General features: G+C 42.9%; 1 protein-coding gene across 1 annotated transcript in view; it reads left to right on the forward strand.

Moving 5' to 3' along the window:
- Window positions 1-21,994, forward strand: part of LOC110524944 (A disintegrin and metalloproteinase with thrombospondin motifs 19) — a 123,202-nt gene that overhangs the window by 30,315 nt on the left and 70,893 nt on the right. Inside the window, exons 8-12 of the mRNA XM_036976698.2 lie at window positions 5,935-6,040; window positions 11,192-11,332; window positions 12,175-12,325; window positions 19,341-19,442; window positions 21,198-21,343. Of these exons, the coding sequence (XP_036832593.1) occupies window positions 5,935-6,040; window positions 11,192-11,332; window positions 12,175-12,325; window positions 19,341-19,442; window positions 21,198-21,343 (646 nt within the window). The remainder of the gene's footprint in view (window positions 1-5,934; window positions 6,041-11,191; window positions 11,333-12,174; window positions 12,326-19,340; window positions 19,443-21,197; window positions 21,344-21,994) is intronic.

Consider the following 21,994-nt stretch of genomic DNA (forward strand, 5'->3'; position numbering starts at 1 on the left):
AATTACATGTTTCCCTCTCACCTCACTCTAAAATCATACACTAAAATGACATGTTTCCCTCTCATCCTCACTCTAAAATCATACACTAAAATGACATGTTTCCCTCTCATCCTCACTCTAAAATCATACACTAAAATGACATGTTTCCCTCTCGACCTCACTCTAAAATCATACACTAAAATGACACGTTTCCCTCTCATCCTCACTCTAAAATCATACACTAAAATGACATGTTTCCCTCTCATCCTCACTCTAAAATCATACACTAAAATGACACGTTTCCCTCTCATCCTCACTCTAAAATCATACACTAAAATGACACGTTTCCCTTTCATCCTCACTCTAAAATCATACACTAAAATGACACGTTTCCCTTTTTCTTCACCAGTTACGCTGTGCAACAATTTGATGGCTTTGAGTGCATCTGCAGTGGGTAGGATATTATTGGGTACATATTTGTCAGTTTAAGCCTTAGATTAAGGATGGAGTAAAAATGCTACAACAACATGGTGGGGAATTTTTGTTTTGTGCGGGGTAGATGCACAGACGTTAAAGTGACTGCTTTAAGTAGAGCACCTGAAAATCCCATCACCATACAATCGCATTCTAGTTACTACATAATGTTCATCTGACGTTCACTTACTCGTAGATCACAGATACCCTAACCCGTACCCTAGATACCCTAACCCGTACCCTAGATACCCTAACCCGTACCCTAGATACCCTAATCCGTACCCTAGATACCCTAACCCGTACCCTAGATACCCAAACCCGTACCCTAGATACCCTAACCCGTACCCTAGATACCCTAAACCGTACCCTAGATACCCTAACCCGTACCCTAGATACCCTAACCCGTACCCTAGATACCCTAAACCGTACCCTAGATACCCTAAACCGTACCCTAGATACCCTAAACCGTACCCTAGATACCCTAACCCGTACCCTAGATACCCTAACCCGTACCCTAGATACCCTAACCCGTACCCTAGATACCCTAAACCGTACCCTAGATACCCTAACCCGTACCCTAGATACCCTAACCCGTCCCCTAGATACCCTAACCCGTACCCTAGATACCCTAAACCGTACCCTAGATACCCTAAACCGTACCCTAGATACCCTAAACCGTACCCTAGATACCCTAACCCGTACCCTAGATACCCTAACCCGTACCCTAGATACCCTAACCCGTACCCTAGATACCCTAAACCGTACCCTAGATACCCTAAACCGTACCCTAGATACCCTAAACCGTACCCTAGATACCCTAACTCATACCCTAGATACCCTAAACCGTACCCTAGATACCCTAACCCGTACCCTAGATACCCTAAACCCTACCCTAGATACCCTAAACCATACCCTAGATACCCTAACCCGTACCCTAGATACCCTAACCCGTACCCTAGATACCCTAATCCGTACCCTAGATACCCTAAACCGTACCCTAGATACCCTAAACCGTACCCTAGATACCCTAAACCGTACCCTATTTCAGATAACGGCAGCCCAAGTATGACAGGACAGAATGAGGGGAGAACTCCAAACCAGATCCTAAAGCACCTTGGTTAATGTAGGTTTGACGGTCGTACCGCCGCATAGTCAGTACAGGTGTACCACACATGTGGGCTTAGAGGCATGGGTTTGTCGTTAGACCGATTCCCAGATTGATGTTTAACTATAAAAATATCAAGCGAAATGGATTTGGGTACTCCGGGAGGACAAAAGTCCATATTTCTTTCCCCTGGATTTGGAGTTGCAGGTTCATTGAACACATACTTCATAAAAACAAGTTGTTATGTTACATTTCTTTACTATCTGACGGAGGGAGAACACAACAAATATTCTGCTGCTTCCATTACTTTCCGTGAAAAGAAGACAATCTGGAGACCGTTGTGGGCTCGGTGGAAGCTCCGCTATGTTGTTGTAAAACCTGATTTAGTCCGTCCGTCCCCCTCATTTACGTTTAAGTTTGACTAATGATGGAGGATTTGCCGGCTGGAGATAATATGAGACAATATGTCAAAACGTCTAGCATAAAGATTGATTGTCTGCCCCCCCCCCCCCCCCCCCCATCATTTACGTTTAAGTTTGACTAATGATGGAGGATTTGCCGGCTGGAGATAATATGAGACAATATGTCAAAACGTCTAGCATAAAGATTCATTGTCTGCCCCCCCCCCCCCCCCCCCCCCCAGGAACAACGCCAGACCAAACACATCTTACCTCCAGCCACTGCCTGTTATTGACATGGTTTGCCTACCGACAAAGTGCCTTACATAAATGGGTGACGGCAGAGAGCGTTATCATCGGGATCAGAAGTGACTTGTTGTCTCACATTTCTCAAAAGGGAGTGGAGGGGTGTCATTACAGGGGCCTTTTCAAGCCAACTCAACACCCAGAAGGGCCAGATGCCCAGCTAAGTACAGGGGAACAGAGAGACTGGCTTTTACTTCACAGGGCCGGGCTGCCAGAGAGTCCTAGCATTCACTAATGGCCAGATTAGGGGCTAATCTCTACCGTCTAGCCCTGAAACACCAGTCATATTGCCCTGGAACCCACTCATATTGAACCCAGTCATATTGAACCCAGTCATATTGAAACCAGTCATATTGAAACCAGTCATATTGCCCTGAACTAGTCATAGACTGTTCTCTCTGCTACCGCATGGCAAGTGAGACCTGAGCCATAAGACTGAACATCTAATCAAATGGCTACCCGGACTCTCACTTCTGCTACTCTGTTGTTTATCACCTATGCATAGTCACTTTAATAACTCTACCTACATGTACATATTACCTAAATTACCTCGACTAACCGGTGCCCCCGCACATTAACTCTGTGCTGGTACCCCTGTATATAGTCTCACTATTGTTATTTTACTGCTGCTCTTTAATTACTTGTTACTTTTATTTCTTATTCTTATTTGTACTGCATTGTTGGTTAGGGGCTCGTAAGTAAGCATTTCCCTGTAAGGTTACACCTGTTGTATTTGGCGCATGTGACTAATAAAATATGATTTAATTTCATTTAATTTGAACCCCAGTCATATTTCCCTGAAACTGAGTCATATTGAACCCAGTCATATTGAACCCAGTCATATTGCCTTGTCTTGAGAGGTTTCTCAGAGACAGAAACATAGAAAATTAGCACATTTTGGGAGGAGTGAGTACAGGGAGTGTAAGTGTGTGTGTGTGTGCGTGCGTGTGCGTGTGTGTGCGTGCGTGCGGTGAGATGGAGAGCCTAAGTTGTCTAATGGACATCCAGGCCCTTAGAAACTGCACTTAATTTATTTTATTTTCGTCCATCAAAGGCAGGATTGTTCTGCCGGTTTTCGTAATGGAAAGCATTAGTTCTGGATCCTTTTCAATGGGGTGATTAAGCCATCAAAGGTCACAGCATACGATCCACTACATGAGAAAATACAAAATCCCCTTCTCGTGTTTTCCCCCTTAACCTGATCCCGCAGGAGCAAAAGAGTTGCAGCTGTCATTTCCAGACCATAATTCGGGAGCGCACACCAGACATGGCGCTAGTATGTTGAACTGTTAGGGCAATTTACCTGACGGTGGATGAAATGGAGGGCGTTTTCCCTTTGAACCGAATCCACATTTTTTTAAGTAAAGGCCTGAAACAACTTTGATTACTGAATGGAAGAGAAAGGAGAGGACAAGGGAGAAAATCCTGTATTATTGTAGGGTTAGAGTTAGGGTTTATTGTAGGGTTAGAGTTAGGGTTTTATTGTAGGGTTAGAGTTAGGGTTTTATTGTAGGGTTAGAGTTAAGGTTTATTGTAGGGTTAGAGTTAGGGTTTTATTGTAGGGTTAGAGTTAGGGTTTATTGTAGGGTTAGATTTAGGGTTTATTGTAGGGTTAGGGTTAGGGTTTATTGTAGGGTTAGATTTAGGGTTTATTGTAGGGTTAGGGTTTACTGTAGGCAGAGCCGTCATGCCCCAGAGCCGTCATGCCCACAGGGGCATGTGCTCCCTCAGATTTGTCCTGTTTAAAAAATACATACAAAATTATTATAATAATAATAGAAATATACTACCGGTCAAAAATGTCTTTATATTTACTATTTTCTACATTGTAGAATAATACTGAAGACATCACAACTATGAAATAACACATATGGAATCATGTTGTAAACATAAAAGTGTTTTAGATTTTAGATTCTTCAAAGTAGCCACCCTTTGCACACTCTTGGCATTCTCTCAACCAGCTTCACCTGGAATGCTTTTCCAACAGTCTTGAAGGAGTTCCCACATATGCTGAGCACTTGTTGGCTGTTTTTCCTTCACTCTACGGTCCAACTCATCCCAAACCATCTCAATTGGGTTGATGTCGGGTGTTTGTGGAGGCCAGGTCATCTCTTGCAGCACTCCATCACTCTCCTTCTTGGTCAAATAACCCTTACACAGCCTGTCCTGTTGAAAAACAAATGATAGCTAAGCGCAAACCAGATGGGAGGCGTATCGCTGCAGAATGCTGTGGTAGCCATGCTGGTTAAGTGTGCCTTGAATTCTAAAAAAATCCCTGACGGTCTCACCAGCAAAGCACCCCCACACCTCCTCCTCCATGCTTCCTGGTGGAAACATCCTCACACCTCCTCCTCCATGCTTCACGGTGGGAACCACACATGCGGAGGTCATCCGTTCACCTACTCTGCGTCTCACAAAGACACAGCAGTTGGAATAAAAAATCTCAAATTTGGATCTTATGTCTAATGTCCATTGCTCGTGTTTCTTGGCCCAAGCAAGTCTCTTCTTCTTATTGGTGTCCTGTAGTAGTGGTTACTTTGCAGCATTTCGACCACGAAGGCCTGATTCGCTCAGTCTCCTCTGAACAGTTGATGTTGAGATGTGTCTGTTACTTGGACTCTGTGAAGCATTTATTTGGGCTGCAATTTCTGAGGCTGGTAACTCTAAGGAACTTATCCTCTGCAGCAGAGGTAACTCTGGGTCTTCCGTTCCTGTGACAGTCCTCATGAGAGCCAGTTTTATCATAGTGTTTGATGGTTTTTCGACTTGACTGACCTTTATGTCTTAAGTAATGATGGACTGTAATTTCTCTTTGCTTATTTGAGCTGTTCTTGCTATAATATGGACTTGGTCTTTTACCAAATAGGGCTATCTTCTGTATACCAACCCTACCTTGTTAAAAACAACTGATTGACTCAAACGCATTAAGAAGGAAAGGAATTCCACAAATGAACTTTTAGAAAGCCACACCTGTTATTTTAAATGCATTCCACCTCATGAAGCTGGTTGAGAGAAAGCCAAGCGTTTGCAAATCTGTCATCAAGGCAAAAGGTGGCTACTTTGAAGAATCTCAAATATTAAATATATTTTGATTTGTTTAACACTTTTTTGGTTACTACATGATTCCATATGTGTTCATAGTTTTGATGTCTTCAATATTATTCTACAATGTAGAAAATTGTAAAAATAAAGGCAAACCCTTGAATGAGTCCAAACTTTTAACTGGTACTGTATATTATTATTTTTTGTAATACAACTAGCCACCTAGCATTTTTATGAAGTTGGCTTTAGCTAGCCCAGATACGTTCCCAATCTCCAAACCCCATAACTAGCTACCAATAAGCCATTTCGGGCTATCACTCAAGTTAGAGTAGCTAGCTTATCTAACTATTTTAGCTGGCATGCCTGCTGAAATTAAAAAGCAAGCAGGAACTAAATGTAATGAATAAGACTGACATTCCTTTCAATCTTTCACCCAGATTTTTAGAAGAGATGCATAGAAGCATATTTTGTTTCTTTAAAAAATAACCACCAGTCAGGAGGATTTTTTTACAGAGAATTAGGAAATAGGAAAAAGGTCTTTCAGGTGTTTGAAAAGGCGTAGCCCCCTCCGGACCATGGATTCCGCCCTTAGAGATGTCAACCATTTTTTCCCCATGTTCTCCATTGCAGGCATTGCCTACCTGAGCGGCATGTGCAGCGAGAGAAGGAAATGCATCCTAGCTGAGGACAACGGCCTCAACCTGGCCTTTACCATCGCTCACGAAATGGGCCACAAGTGAGTCAAGTTTTTCCTCTCCCACAACTTTCAGCTCACGCTTCACAAGCTCGATATCCACCACAAAGGCTAACCAACTGTCACCTCACGCTTCACAAGCTCGATATCCACCACAAAGGCTAACCAACTGTCACCTCACACTTCACAAGCTCGATTTCCACCACAAAGGCTAACCAACTGTCACCTCACACTTCACAAGCTCGATTTCCACCACAAAGGCTAACCAACTGTCACCTCATATTTCACAAGCTCGATATCCACCACAAAGGCTAACCAACTGTCACCTCACGCTTCACAAGCTCGATATCCACCACAAAGGCTAACCAACTGTCACCTCACGCTTCACAAGCTCGATATCCACCACAAAGGCTAACCAACTGTCACCTCACACTTCACAAGCTCGATATCCACCACAAAGGCTAACCAACTGTCACCTCACACTTCACAAGCTCGATATCCACCACAAAGGCTAACCAACTGTCACCTCACACTTCACAAGCTCGATATCCACCACAAAGGCTAACCAACTGTCACCTCACACTTCACAAGCTCGATATCCACCACAAAGGCTAACCAACTGTCACCTCACGCTTCACAAGCTCGATATCCACCACAAAGGCTAACCAACTGTCACCTCACACTTCACAAGCTCGATATCCACCACAAAGGCTAACCAACTGTCACCTCACGCTTCACAAGCTCGATATCCACCACAAAGGCTAACCAACTTTCACCTCACGCTTCACAAACGCGATATCCACCACAAAAGCTAACCAACGTAATTCTCTCACAAACATGCTATGACATCTATAATTACTATTATTATAATGAGTTGTGTGGAAACAAATCTATCGACACAAGTCTACGCAGTAGTTTTGTATCTGAATTTAGCAGCGAAATCGATCGCTAAGATGCACTGACTGGATTTTATGCCCTGATAACAGAGTAAGAGTTCTATTCAGTCTGTATCGCTGAACTTCTGCGATATGGATTGAATTGAGCACTAAAGCTCTGTTAAGTCAAGTCATGGTGGTATGGGGAGTCAAAGGAGCCTACTTAGAGGCCTTAGAGGGCCCTCCACGGTGTCCCCAGAGCGAAAGAGTGAGCAGATCCGCTAATGCTAATGTAGCATCTGGTCTTATGAAAGCCTCTGAGGATGTGACATCATCATCCCCACTAGCTCTGTATAGAAAAATCCTCTGGTTGAATTTTGTTCCAAAAATACCACTGTGCTTTGTCAGGACTGGAGCCGCTGTTCCAGTTTGTCTTTTTGTTTATTCAATTGTGTGTGTCTGTAGATTTGTTGGACAAACTGAAGTCTCTGGGGTGGTGAGATCAGTGCCCGAAGTTGGTTGCTTTCTTTGTTGTGTGCTTGTCCCAGTTTGGTCCCGCTGATTCACTGATTCAACAGAGATGGGGTTATCTGAGTCTAGAATGCTAATTATTAACTAGTTATTTCATTGTTAATGACATGTTATGTGCAAGCATGCATCTTGGAACGCGAGTCTTCCTATGAATTTGCCTGCATATACTTAAATGCATTCACATGTTGGCTATTGGAGCCTACAAAACTAGAGACGTGTGTGTGCGTGTATGTCTGTGTTTGTGTGTGTGATGTAGCTGTCTCAAGATAGCGAACGGGAAAGCTAGTTGATGAGTCCTGGAGCACACTTGTCTCTGCCAAATGAGCTCAGAGATCAGAGCTCGCGTTCGTCATGACTTGGCAGTAGTTTCACAAAGGCCACGCTGATGCGGCCTACAATTCAAAGACATCAAAGTATCTTGAGTCACTTTCCAAAGGCAGTCGGGGTGAAATGACACAGAATTAAATCACATAGTCAATACCATTGAGTGCAAATATCACAGGGCTAGCAAAGCATGTCACAGAGCTAGTGTAGCATGACACAGGGCTAGCGTAGCATGACACAGGGCTAGCGTGGCATGACGCAGGGCTAGCATTGCATAACACAGGGCTAGCGTACCATGACAGAGGGCTAGTGTAGCATGACACAGGGCTAGTGTAGCGTGACACAGGGATAGCGTAGCATGACAGAGGGCTAGCGTAGCATGATACAGGGCTAACGTAGCATGACACCGGGCTAGCGTAGCATGACAGAGGGCCAGCGTAGCATGACACAGGGCTAGCGTAGCATGACACATGACAGAGCTGTCTTCGGAAGGTGAAAGCCATGACGTAGTGCCTTCACCAAACACAAGGTGCAAAAGAAAGGTCATTGCACATATTCATATGCAAAATATTATTATGAACATTCTCGTTCTATCTCTCTCGTTTGACTACATTTTAATTTTGTGTTTCACTCTATTTCTTTTCCATAAACCTTTAAAATCATTTGTTTAATATATTGCATTACTTATGTGCCTTAATGGTCTGAGTAGTTTTTGTAAGGTACTAGAGATTAATAATGGCCTTGAACTGCCATTAGAATTAATCCTATAATTGCTCCAAAAATATACAATCAAGTGAAATATTCGTTATGTCATTTGATATGTTACTGTGAGTTGAAACTGATGTTTGATTAAGGAAAAAAATGTATTTGAATAAAGGTCTTGCGGATATCTTTTGGCATATCCCATCTGTTATACATTTGGGACTAAATTTAATATACATGTCTGACAGTCAAAAAAGCATGTATTTTTAGCTGTGTAGCTCAGAGTAAAATAGCAAAGTATCAGTCTTTGCAATGGCTTGGATGGCCTCATTGAATTTGCCATTTTTAAAACACAAGATAAAACGGCTACAAAAAACTATGAAGTAGACGTGACCCAAAATGTTCTTCCTGAGCATTGGGATTTATAGCCAGTCATGCAGAACTAACTGAGATTAAAAACCAATGGTCACGTTAACCCTCAAATCAGATGCTTCACAGTCCAGATGCCGACTGCTTTATCTGCATGTGGTGTTTGGATGTTTTTATTTTATTTTGTTTAACTAGTCAAGTCAGTTAAGAACAAATTCTTATTTACAATGACGGCCTACCAAAAGGCAAAAGGCCTCCTGCGGGAACGGGGGATAAAAAATTTAAAATAAAACAAAACACACATCACGACAAGAGAGACATCCCAACACTACATAAAGAGAGACATAAGACAACAACATAGCATGGCAACAACACATGACAACACAGCATGACAACAACATGGTAGCAACACAACATGGCAGCAGCACAACATGGCAGCAGCACAACATGGTAGCTGCGCAAAACATGGTACAAATATTATTGGGCACAGACAACAGCACAAAGGGCAATAATGTTGTGACAACAATACATCACGCGAAGCAGCCACAACTGTCAGTAAGAGTGTCCATGATTGAGTATTTTAATGAAGAGAGTTTGAGTGTTTTTTGCAGCTTGTTCCAGTGGCTAGCTGCAGCGAACTGAAAAGACGAGTGACCCAGGGATGTGGGTGCTTTGAGGGAACTTTAACAGAATGTGACTGACGGTGTTGTATGTGGAGGATGAGGTTTGCAGTAGGTGTGAACGGTTTACAGAGAAACCAGATATCCATATTGAGCTGAACCTGAATTTCACATCCTCTCTAGCCTTCCTAAGTAGACTCCAGGCTGGCTAGCGTCTGATGACTTGAGAGAAACAAACAGGAATGTTTGTTTCTGAACAACTTGCAGAGTTTTGTGCATTTCTCTCCTAACTCAGTGTTTGACTTGTTCCTCGGTAATGATGGGGTCATGTCCTCTGTAGACAATGGTGGGTTAAGGAAAGCATCTGAAAGGCCCGGCTTAGTCTTGAGCCATTGGGTCCCTGACAAGGCTTGCGAGTCACCTCCATTTTAGTAACCTTATCAAAGTGTTTTTACAAGAGCGAAGCTTTGTTCCTCCTCTGTGACCCTTGATGCACATGATCTTTTCTCACCAGCCACTGATGCGATTTCACAATAGGCCCAGGAGGTCTCACTTTGTCCTGTGGAAATGCTGTAAAAAAAAAAAAAAAGGAGAAGAAAGGGGAGGAAACCAGCCCAAATGTAGACATGAAGGGAATTATCTAAGATCTGAAGGTTGACTGTTGGGAATATATTGCTAATGAAGGATTCCGTATTATGGGATATGATTTATGATAATATATGTGCTTTATTTGTACTTGAATAGTGACTTAAAATACATCATGGACATGCATGCAGTGCAGAATATTTTGAAAATATCTGAGGGGGTTTTGCTGTCAAGACAGGGTGGCCTGGTCCACTGATTTAATCCTCACATCAAATCATTTCCCCCAAAATTTCTAACAGTGTTTCTTTATGTTTTATTGCTGGACTTTTGTCTCCCATTTGCACTAGAGAGCCAATGAAACCACTTTAAAGGGGAAGTGCAGTTAAACATGAGATTTTAAAGTAGCGCACTATGTAGGGAATAGGGCTCTGGTAAAAAGTAGTGCACTATGTAGGGAATATGGTAGGGAATAGGGCTCTGGTCAAAAGTAGTGCACTATCTAGGGAATAGGGCTCTGGTCAAAAGTAGTGCACTATCTAGGGAATAGGGCTCTGGTCAAAAGTAGTGCACTATCTAGGGAATAGGGCTCTGGTCTAAAGTAGTGCACTATGTAGGGGATAGGGTGCTACTTGAGAATGCAACCAAATGGAAAGCCATCATCCCCCCCTTCCCTCTACCCTCTCTGGATAGAAATCTGTAGCAGATGAGCGTTGACTCGTTGCCCTCAGCAACTGGAATCAAGGCGTATTTAATACCCGTGACTGAGTGAACTTGTGCCGATGTTTATTTGCTAATTCCCAGCGCTTTTCATGTTCTTGCTTGTTTTTCGGCAACGACACATGGTTATGGTTTCATGCTAGTGTGTCCTCCTCAGACCAGGTTGGGTGTATTTTTTTAGTCCTCTGGTTTTGATAATGTCGATAATGTGCTGGTAATGTGTCGCAACATTTTTTCTGAAATCCATATTGGATTTCCTCACAGTTTACACCCTGCTGATTTGAGAAATCATCCAACCAGGATTTCTGGGGGGAAAAGTTGTAGGATATTTTCAGGGATTTTGCTAGCCTGGATTGTGGTATAAGGAGTGTTAAGGAGTGGCATGATGGCACAAACAGACTGGTACCCAGGCAAGAATTTTGCAACCTTAGTCAATAATGTTTTTTTTCTCTCTCTCTCTGTGACTGTAGCATGGGTGTGAGTCACGACAACGACCACCAGTCGTGTGCGGACGGCCTCCACATCATGTCGGGAGAATGGGTCAAAGGTCAGAACCTGGGCGATGTTTCCTGGTCTGGCTGTAGCCGTGACGACGTGGAGAAGTTCCTCCGGTAAAACCAGCCATCCTTCGTCCTCCTCTTCCTTCCTCCTTCTCACCCCGATCATTTATGTTTCAATTCAGCCTTAATTTAATTTAATTGGTTGTCAGTTTGACCAACTTAAACGATAAAATAATGTTTTATATATTTATTATTTTCATATCGGATATTTGAAGTCCATTGCCACTATCACGTGCCATCCATTTGCACAGAGAACAGGACACCCTGCATACTTCAAGGTTTCACTCCTCTCCCCAGTGACGTTACGCATGTATGTCTAAAGACTTGTTTATAACATCAACTACAGCCACAAGAGTCATGCTGTGGAGGAATGCAGCTTGACATTTATTGTCATGAATCTTGCCCTTGGGGGCAGAACTGAGCGATTTTCAATAGATGGGCCAGCTGCAAAGTCAAAATTGGCTATGTTGTAAAAATTCATGAAAACGAAAATTTGATTTTTAAGTCTTCATTTCAGATTCCTGACAATGAATGCCAACCTGCTGGAGGAATGAGGGGTTGAATGAGACAGCTGAAAGCTGTGGATGATTAGTTAACCATAATACAGTAGGAAAGTACAGCCAGTGTAGCTGGGAATTTGGCCCGTATTCACAAATCAGTTTAGCCTTTTAGATCATGATGAATAAGATTATATCGACAGGGGGACCTGATCCTTGATCAGAACTCCTAATCTGAGACGCTTTATGAACCCAGACCTGGGTTCAAATAGTATTTGCCATAGTGACGTGAAATGCCCTCAATCGGAAGTCACTTCTTTGCCAGGTTAGTGGAGAGTGACTCAATAGAGAACGTTTCTGTGTGTGTGTCCGTGTGTCCGTGTGTGTGTGTCGTAGGTCCAAGGCCAGTAGTTGTCTCCTCCAGACCGACCCGCTGAGCTTGAACTCAGTGATCCTGCCATTCAAACACCCAGGGATGACTTACACGGCAGATGAACAGTGTCAGATCCTCTTCGGAACCACCGCCTCCCACTGTCAGAACATGCAGGTGAGTGAAGCACTAGGAAATGCGTGTCGATTACACATGGCATGAACTGCATCGGAAATGGCGTAATTTCTTTTCTAAGGGTGCATTCACACTGAGCAGCACAGAGTAAAATGTTGGAGCCAACTGAATGTATTTCAATGGGGAAGGTGCATTGGTTTGCATGAGGTTGCAGCACACCAAGCCTCATAAAGCGCATAGCTTATACTCTATTACCTCTGTGATGCGTCGCGAGGTCCTCCTACATCTGAACAGAGCATTTTTAATTTAATTAATTTTTTTAACCTTTATTTAACGAGGCAAGAACAAATTCTTATTTTCAATGACAGCCTGTGTGTCTGTTCAGGGGCAGAACGACAGATTTGTACCTTGTCAGCTCCTAAGGTTTGAACTTGCAACCTTCCGGTTCCTAGTCCAACGCTCTAACCACTAGGCTACCCTGCCGCATGTTGGGATCAGTACCTAGTTTTGAGTTCAGAGAATATTTCCCCCTATTAAAGACAAGAGCTGTGTTCGAATACCCATGCTAACATACTGTATACCACATACTTAATGAGTATATACTACATTATATACTATTTTAGTGTACTGTAAATAAATGGTATCCTTTCAGATGAGTGTACTAGAGCTTTGCCTGTCTACCGGAAGTTGATGCTGTTGCTATGCAACCTCTTACTAGCTTGTTAGCATAACAATTACTAGCTAGACTTTTTACGACTTTGGGAGTGTTCTTAAGTTCAATCTGGAGTGTCAGCGGGCCCTCAGAGACCGCTCTGGGCGTTCATAAACTCAAGAGAGTTGTCAGATTGTCAGTTCATAAATTCATAAAGTGTTTCGCTCTGGGAGCGTTCAGAGCGCACACTGGACACTCTGGCCCGAGGAGTAGAGTTGACCCGAGTGTTCTGGCCTCACAACGGCAGTCAAGCACCCAAGCTAACTGGCTAACTTGCTAGTTAATTCCAGACACAAATTAGAGAACTCACTCATTTTACACGCCTTAGCAGAGCTAGTTAGGCAGTTTTCATGTTATCTAGAGTGTTGATGACTAACTGTGCTGCTGCTGGCAACAATTTAATGACGCTGACACTGGCCATATTCAACAGGTGTTAAGCATATATTCATTTTTTTAATATTTTTTTTAAACTAGGCAAGTCAGTTAAGAACAAATTCTTATTTTCAATGACGGCCTAGGAACAGTGTTCAGGGGCAGAACGACAGATTTGTAACTTGTCAGCTCGGGGGTTTGAACTTGCAACCTTCCGGTTACTAGTCCAACGACCTAACCACTAGGCTACCCTGCCGCCTCATCAGTTATTCTGCGCTCGAGAGTGCTCTGAAATCGGAGTAGCTAGCCAGAGCGAATTTACGAAAGCACCCGAATGTCCATTGAGAACACACACGACAATACCACTTAGCTAAGAATGACAGGAATAATCCAGTCAATAAACATTGGGTAGTTAGTTAGAGATAGCATATAGTTAATATACTGGCAGATTTCAGTTATTAGTAGACAACTAACATTAGGTAGGTAACTAACAATCTGGTACATACTGCTGTAATGATATGCTATGTGGTTCGTAAGGATAGCATAGCTAACAAATTGTCAGCCAACGTAATGTGTAAGGTAACTTATTTGAAAGTCATTACTTTATTACATTGTTTAAAATGTTCTTAACATTTGTCATAATTTGTTAAAGCAATGAATTTGTATCCGCTCTCGTTGGACTTCATATTTTCCGCCATTTTCTTCAAATCTGAAAACCATGTGAAGCCACGCCCATTTTTCTGAAGAATTGCATTATGGCCTTCACATTTATATACTTCACATTTATATACTTCATATTTATATACTTCATATTTTGGAGAATGTAGTACGACATCCGGGAACTTTTTGGCATACTAACTATATCTATACTGTCACCAATAAAGATACAATATACTCGATTTACGCCACACATAGTACAGTTAGTGTGGTTAGTAGGAGCATTCAAAGACTTGTGATTATGTACGGAAGTTCTCCCCTTACTAAGATAACAACAACAACAACAACAACAACAACGTCATATTTCTAAAACTAGAAAATGACTCAAATTAAAATAGACTTCCTTGCATAGCAGAAATCAAAGCGATCTTGACTTCATCGATTCCTACTTATGTTACAATGGCACACTCACTGAAATACAATTATTATTATTATTTTTGCACTGTTGCCACTGTATGTTTGTCACCATGTTACTATGGAGACACCGGTATCAACCACATCCATCAGTTCCAGAACATATCCCCCTTTCCGAACGGAACAGATCTCTATCTCTCTGAGAACCCTACAAATCACTTCCTCCGAGGTCTCGGGGGGGAATGTTTTTGCTGTTTCGATAACCACTCAAGCTTTAATTCATAAAAAACCTGAGACATATGAACCATATGAACTCTCCCCCCACCAGTCGCTCTGAGTGAATCCTTAATCTTCACCATAAATCACCAACAATAGTTTTTAAACGGATGACAGATAAATTAAATAAAGAATTACCAAAGATTCGATCGAGGTTCCTCACGTCGCGTCCTGTCACGATAAGATGGCGGCGCAGCCTCGGCGGTGGACCCGTTTGTTCCCCAGAGGCTCAGCAATCTCATAAAAAGCAACCCATTAATTAAGCTGTGTTATCAGGCACCATGGCAACCGCTGTGTTTACGAACCAAACACCCTAAATGGCATTGTGATTTTTTTTCCACCAGAGTACAAGCGATTTGAAGAGAACGTGAGCTTTTTATCCACCGTTGGGCTTGTGAAGCTGTATTTAGAGCCTGCAAGTGTTTTTATGGGTCAATGAGGGTTTTTACTGAGAATGTTAGGTGTTGTTTTATTGTTGTCAGGTGCTAATGGAAAACAAGAGGTCCGTTTTCCTTCTTTTCTTTTCTCATTGAGTTTGTTGCGATTGTCTAATTAAGTGAAAATGCATGTAGGCGTGATGCCCACTGTGTTGTTGTTTGAATCACAGGTTGCCCATTTAAAAATATGTTTTGGGGGCCTAAAGTAAAGCCTGTATGTGGTTAGAGGTCCTTCACCCAACAGGTGGGCTACTTGGTGCATCTAGCCTCTTTAACTGTGTAAACCCTACACCCTTTAACTGTGTGAACCCTACACCCTTTAACTGTGTAAACCCTACACCCTTTAACTGTGTAAACCCTAATTGTGTAAACCTTTAACACCTTTAACTGTGTAAACCCTACACCCTTTAACTGTGTGAACCCTACACCCTTTAACTGTGTAAACCCTAACTGTGTAAACCCTACACCCTTTAACTGTGTGAACCCTACACCCTTTAATTGTGTAAACCCTACACCCTTTAACTGTGTAAACCCTACACCCTTTAACTGTGTAAACCCTACACCCTTTAACTGTGTAAACCCTACACCCTTTAACTGTGTAAACCCTACACCCTTTAACTGTGTTAACCCTACACCCTTTAACTGTGTAAACCCTAACTGTGTAAACCCTACACCCTTTAACTGTGTAAACCCTACACCCTTTAACTGTGTAAACCCAAACTGTGTAAACCCTACACCCTTTAACTGTGTAAACCCTACACCCTTTAACTGTGTAAACCCTACACCCTTTAACTGTGTAAACCCTACACCCTTTAATTGTGTGAACCCTACACCCTTTAACTGTGTAAACCCTAACTGTGTAAACCCTACACCCTTTAACTGTGTAAACACTACACCCTTTAACTGTGTAAACCCAAACTGTGTAAACCCTACACCCTTTAACTGTGTTAACCCTACACCCTTTAACTGTGTAAACCCTACACCCTTTAACTGTGTAAACCCTACACCCTTTAACTGTGTAAACCCAAACTGTGTAAACCCTACACCCTTTAACTGTGTAAACCCTACACCCTTTAACTGTGTAAACCCTACACCCTTTAACTGTGTAAACCCTACACCCTTTAATTGTGTGAACCCTACACCCTTTAACTGTGTAAACCCTAACTGTGTAAACCCTACACCCTTTAACTGTGTAAACCCTACACCCTTTAACTGTGTAAACCCAAACTGTGTAAACCCTACACCCTTTAACTGTGTAAACCCTACACCCTTTAACTATGTAAACCCTACACCCTTTAACCGTGTAACCCTACACCCTTTAACTGTGTAAACCCTACACCCTTTAACTGTGTAAACCCTAACTATGTAAACCCTACACCCTTTAACTGTGTAAACCCTTTAACTGTGTAAACCCTACACCCTTTAACTGTGTAAACCCTTTAACTGTGTAAACCCTACACCCTTTAACTGTGTAAACCCAAACTGTGTAAACCCTACACCCTTTAACTGTGTAAACCCTACACCCTTTAACTGTGTAAACCCTACACCCTTTAACTGTGTAAACCCTACACCCGTTAACTGTGTAAACCCTACACCCTTTAACTGTGTAAACACTACACCCTTTAACTGTGTAAACCCAAACTGTGTAAACCCTACACACTTTAACTGTGTAAACCCTACACCCTTTAACTGTGTAAACCCTACACCCTTTAACTGTGTAAACCCAAACTGTGTAAACCCTACACCCTTTAACTGTGTAAACCCTACACCCTTTAACTGTGTAAACCCAAACTGTGTAAACCCTACACCCTTTAACTGTGTAAACCCTACACCCTTTAACTGTGTAAACCCTACACCCTTTAACTGTGTAAACCCTACACCCTTTAACTGTGTAAACCCTACACCCTTTAACTGTGTAAACCCTTTAACTGTGTAAACCCTACACCCTTTAACTGTGTAAACCCTTTAACTGTGTAAACCCTACACCCTTTAACTGTGTAAACCCAAACTGTGTAAACCCTACACCCTTTAACTGTGTAAACCCAAACTGTGTAAACCCTACACCCTTTAACTGTGTAAACCCTACACCCTTTAACTGTGTAAACCCTACACCCTTTAACTGTGTAAACCCTACACCCGTTAACTGTGTAAACCCTACACCCTTTAACTGTGTAAACCCTACACCCTTTAACTGTGTGAACCCTACACCCTTTAACTGTGTAAACCCTAACTGTGTAAACCCTACACCATTTAACTGTGTAAACCCTACACCTTTTAACTGTGTAAACACTACACCCTTTAACTCTGTAAACCCAAACTGTGTAAACCCTACACCCTTTAACTGTGTAAACCCTACACCCTTTAACTGTGTAAACCCTACACCATTTAACTGTGTAAACCCTACACCCTTTAACTGTGTAAACCCTAAACCATTTAACTGTGTAAACCCTACACCCTTTAACTGTGTAAACCCTACACCCTTTAACTGTGTAAACCCTACACCCTTTAACTGTGTAAACCCTAAACCATTTAACTGTGTAAACCCTTTAACCATATGAACCCTACACCCCTACACCCATGTGAACATTACACCATATTCCCTAAATGGTGCACTACTGTTGACAAGGGGCCAATAGGGTTCTGGTCAAAAGTAGTGCACTATAATATAGGGAATAGGGGACCATTTGTGACCTAGCCTTGATTTGCCCCTTAAACCTTCTGTTTCCTTTACACCACCCCCTTCACTTCCTCTCAATGTATTTGGACAGATGTAGAGGCTTATGTGAAAGACACACTTCTAAATGTATTGGGGCAGATGTAGAAACTTAGGTGAAAGACATGCTTCTAAATGTATTGGGGCAGATGTAGAAAAGTATGTGAAATACATGCTTAAAAATGTATTGGGGCAGATGTAGAAACTTAGGTGAAAGACATGCTTCTAAATGTATTGGGGCAGATGTAGAGGCTTAGGTGAAAGACATGCTTCTAAATGTATTGGGGCAGATGTAGAGGCTTAGGTGAAAGACACGCTTCTAAATGTATTGGGGCAGATGTAGAAACGTACGTGAAAGACACGCTTCTAAATGTATTGGGGCAGATGTAGAGGCTTCGGTGAAAGACATGCTTCTAAATGTATTGGGGCAGATGTAGAGGCTTCGGTGAAAGACATGCTTCAAAAGAGGATTCCTTGATGATTGGTTTTCTATTGCAACCTTGCAAACTCTCAAAACAAATAGCTTTTCATTGATATATTTACAGTTTGTTAATCTCAGTTAACCCAGAACTTAAATCTTCCATAATTAGTTCATCTGCGTGATTTAGTTCTGGGTTCATATGTGTTAGAAATTGAGTTCCGGTTTGTGAAGAATCCACCCTTGCAAAAGGAAACTCTCTGTTGTATTCGAAGCATGTGACTAATAAAGTTTGATTTGATTTGATGGACTGGACATCATTGTGAAGAGTAGTAGTGAGTGCCAATATTATTATTTTATTTTATTTGATTTTTCCAATAAGAACACCTATTTCCATTATGCATTGAAAACTGTTTTTATACAGTGTGTCCTTCGTAAACCGCATATAACATTTTTTAACAGTGATTCAAGTAAATAAACATAGACTGCATCATAAAAATGTATGTCAATAAACTTTATTTCTGTGTGTGTGTGTGTGTGTGTGTGTGTGTGTATGTGTGTGTGTATGCGCGTGTGTCTGTGTGTGTGTGTCTGTGTGTGTCTGTGTGTGTGTGCGTGTGTGTGTGTCTGTGTGTGTGTGTGTGCGCGTGTGTGTGTGTCTGTGTGTGTGTGCGCGTGTGTGTGTCTGTGTGTGTGTGTGTGTGTGTGTGCGTGTGTGTGTGTGTCTGTGTGTGTGTGTGTGTGCGCGTGTGTGTGTGTGTGTGTGTGCGCGTGTGTGTGTGTCTGTGTGTGTGTGCGCGTGTGTGTGTGTGTCTGTGAGTGTGTGTGTGTGTGCGTGTGTGTGTGTGTGTCTGTGTGTGTGTGTGTGTGTGTGCGCGTGTGTGTGTGTGTGTGTGCGCGTGTGTGTGTGTGTGCGTGTGTCTGTGTGTGTGTGCGTGTGTCTGTGTGTGTGTGTGCGTGTGTGTGCATGCGTGCGTGCGCGTGTGTGTGTGTGCGTGTGTCTGTGTGTGCGTGTGTGCGTGTGTGTGCGTGCGTGCGCGTGTGTGTGCGTGTTTCAGTATGTGATGTGTTCAGGGCTGTGGTGCCGGGTGGATGGAGAGAAGGACTGTAAAACCAAACTGGACCCACCCATGGATGGCACAGAGTGCGATCCGGGAAAGGTAGGTAGAACCACAGCAATGGATTTGTGTAGAACGTGTGGAGGACTTCTGTCATTTGTGGTCACATGACTTCATTCAAGTTTTATTAGAAAAACGAAATGTGCGTCCCAAATTATACCAAATGGTATAGTGTACTATTTTTTTTATATCGGGTGCTATTTGAGACGTTTTGTGCCAATTTTATTATCGAAACAACTTAACTTTATAATTACAGCATACAGCTTTTCAGAATAAAAAAATGTATTTGATTATTTTTCAGGGTAGACTCTATTGCATCCCTTTCTACCTCTGTGTCCGCATCCCAAATTACGCTTATATCTCTTCTGAATATAGTGCACTACATTTGACCAGAGCCTTATGGGACGTGTTCAAAAGTAGTGGACTATCTAGGGAATAGGGTGCTATTTGGGACGTAAACCAATGCCTTTATTAATTCATCACATTTTCATCATCTTAAAATCAGCCAATCAACACAATATGGTCCCTCAATACCAGCCACACTAATGTGAAATCATCTTTTCCACACGAGCCCAAGCAAGCAGCCGTTGCTGCAAGAGAAAAAAGAGCGAGTGAGGGAGAGAGAGAGAGAGAGAGAGAGAGAGAGAGAGGGAAAGAGCGAGCGAGAGAGAGAAGAGAGAGAGAGAGAGGGAAAGAGAGAGCGAGAGAGAGAGAAAAGAGAGAGAGAGAGAGAGAGAAAGAGCGAGCGAGGGAGAGAGAGAGGGGGAGGGAAAGCGAGAGAGCGTGAAAGAGCGAGAGAGAGAGACAAGAGAAGGAGAGAGCCATCCTCTCCGAGATATATTATAAACAGCGAGATGAGAAACAGCCTGTGGGCCAAGGGAAGGGGCCAGCTGTGGCCGCTCACGGCAAACCCCTGGCCCGGCTTCAGACCGTCTCCACGTCCCTTTGTGTATCCACGCTGACAGGCAACATGATGCAGAGCACCGCGCGGAGCCCGACCATCGTAAACCCTGCTAGTAACGCCACCAGGAACGTGTTGTATGTACGCCACGGTTGACTATTAGGTATTAGTGTAGTGAAGTACAGAAGGGAGTCTATTGAGACTTTGTCCTTAGATGCACCATTTATAATCTGTAACAGCCCATGTAGAAATTCAAGTGCAGTCTCTTGTAGAAATATGCTTTCATTGATCACCGAAGTGTACGTTGGGAAACCTTTTGGGGGGGGGGGGTATTTGAATAAGGCCAGTGAACTCTGGAGAATGTTACGTGTCATCAGAGTGGAGTATTAAATAGTGAGATCCCACTTCTAGGGCAGTGTTTGAATTATTTCAGGTATCTTGTAATGGGTGGGTTGTGTCAGTGAAAAGTTGACGTTAAAGAGTTCCATCCTGTCGGCAGAAGTGTCAATAGTAATGATGATGAGCACAAACCAGAGTAAGGGAGATTGCCAGTGTTCAATCAGACCCTGAATCCTCTGTTTACATAGCTCAACACATCAGCCGCCACATAATCAGCAGCACGTCAACGGCAAGGCCGAGTTACACTGTGAGTGTAGCGTTGTTTTGTATTAGTGTTGGGTTCAGGAGTGTTTGCGTTCACAGTTGTTCAGTAGTGGGGTTTGATGATGTCATTGGACAGGGTTGTAGGTTTGGACACTGTGTGATTTATTCAAGTCTGTGTGTGTGTGTGTGTGTGTGTGTGTGTGTGTGTGTGTGTGTGTGTGTGTGTGTGTGTGTGTGTGTGTGTGTGTGTGTGTGTGTGTGTGTGTGTGTGTGTGTGTGTTGTACTCATACAGTGGTGTCGTGCTGGGGAGTGTGTGAGCAGAGCGGTGCCAGTGGAGCAAGCCATGGGGGAGTGGAGCACCTGGGGGTCCTGGGGAACCTGCAGTCCAACCTGCAGCACTGGCATCAGTGGACGTCAGCGCAAGTGTGAGAGTCCCAGGTACTTTACACTGTAATGACTGTCTCTCTGAGTAGAGTCCCAGGTACTTTACACTGTAATGACTGTCTCTGAGTAGAGTCCCAGGTACTTTACACTGTAACGACTGTCTCTCTGAGTAGAGTCCCAGGTACTTTACACTGTAATGACTGTCTCTGAGTAGAGTCCCAGGTACTTTACACTGTAATGACTGTCTCTGAGTAGAGTCCCAGGTACTTTACACTGTAATGACTGTCTCTCTGAGTAGAGTCCCAGGTACTTTACACTGTAATGACTGTCTCTCTGAGTAGAGTCCCAGGTACTTTACACTGTAATGACTGTCTCTGAGTAGAGTCCCAGGTACTTTACACTGTAATGACTGTCTCTCTGAGTAGAGTCCCAAGTACTTTACACTGTAATGACTGTCTCTGAGTAGAGTCCCAGGTACTTTACACTGTAATGACTGTCTCTGAGTAGAGTCCCAGGTACTTTACACTGTAACGACTGTCTCTCTGAGTAGAGTCCCAGGTACTTTACACTGTAATGACTGTCTCTGAGTAGAGTCCCAGGTACTTTACACTGTAACGACTGTCTCTCTGAGTAGAGTCCCAGGTACTTTACACTGTAATGACTGTCTCTGAGTAGAGTCCCAGGTACTTTACACTGTAACGACTG

Source organism: Oncorhynchus mykiss, chromosome 5 (genome assembly GCF_057628025.1).
Source record: "Oncorhynchus mykiss isolate SJ-2025 chromosome 5, ASM5762802v1, whole genome shotgun sequence".
NCBI classification, from domain to species: domain Eukaryota; kingdom Metazoa; phylum Chordata; class Actinopteri; order Salmoniformes; family Salmonidae; genus Oncorhynchus; species Oncorhynchus mykiss.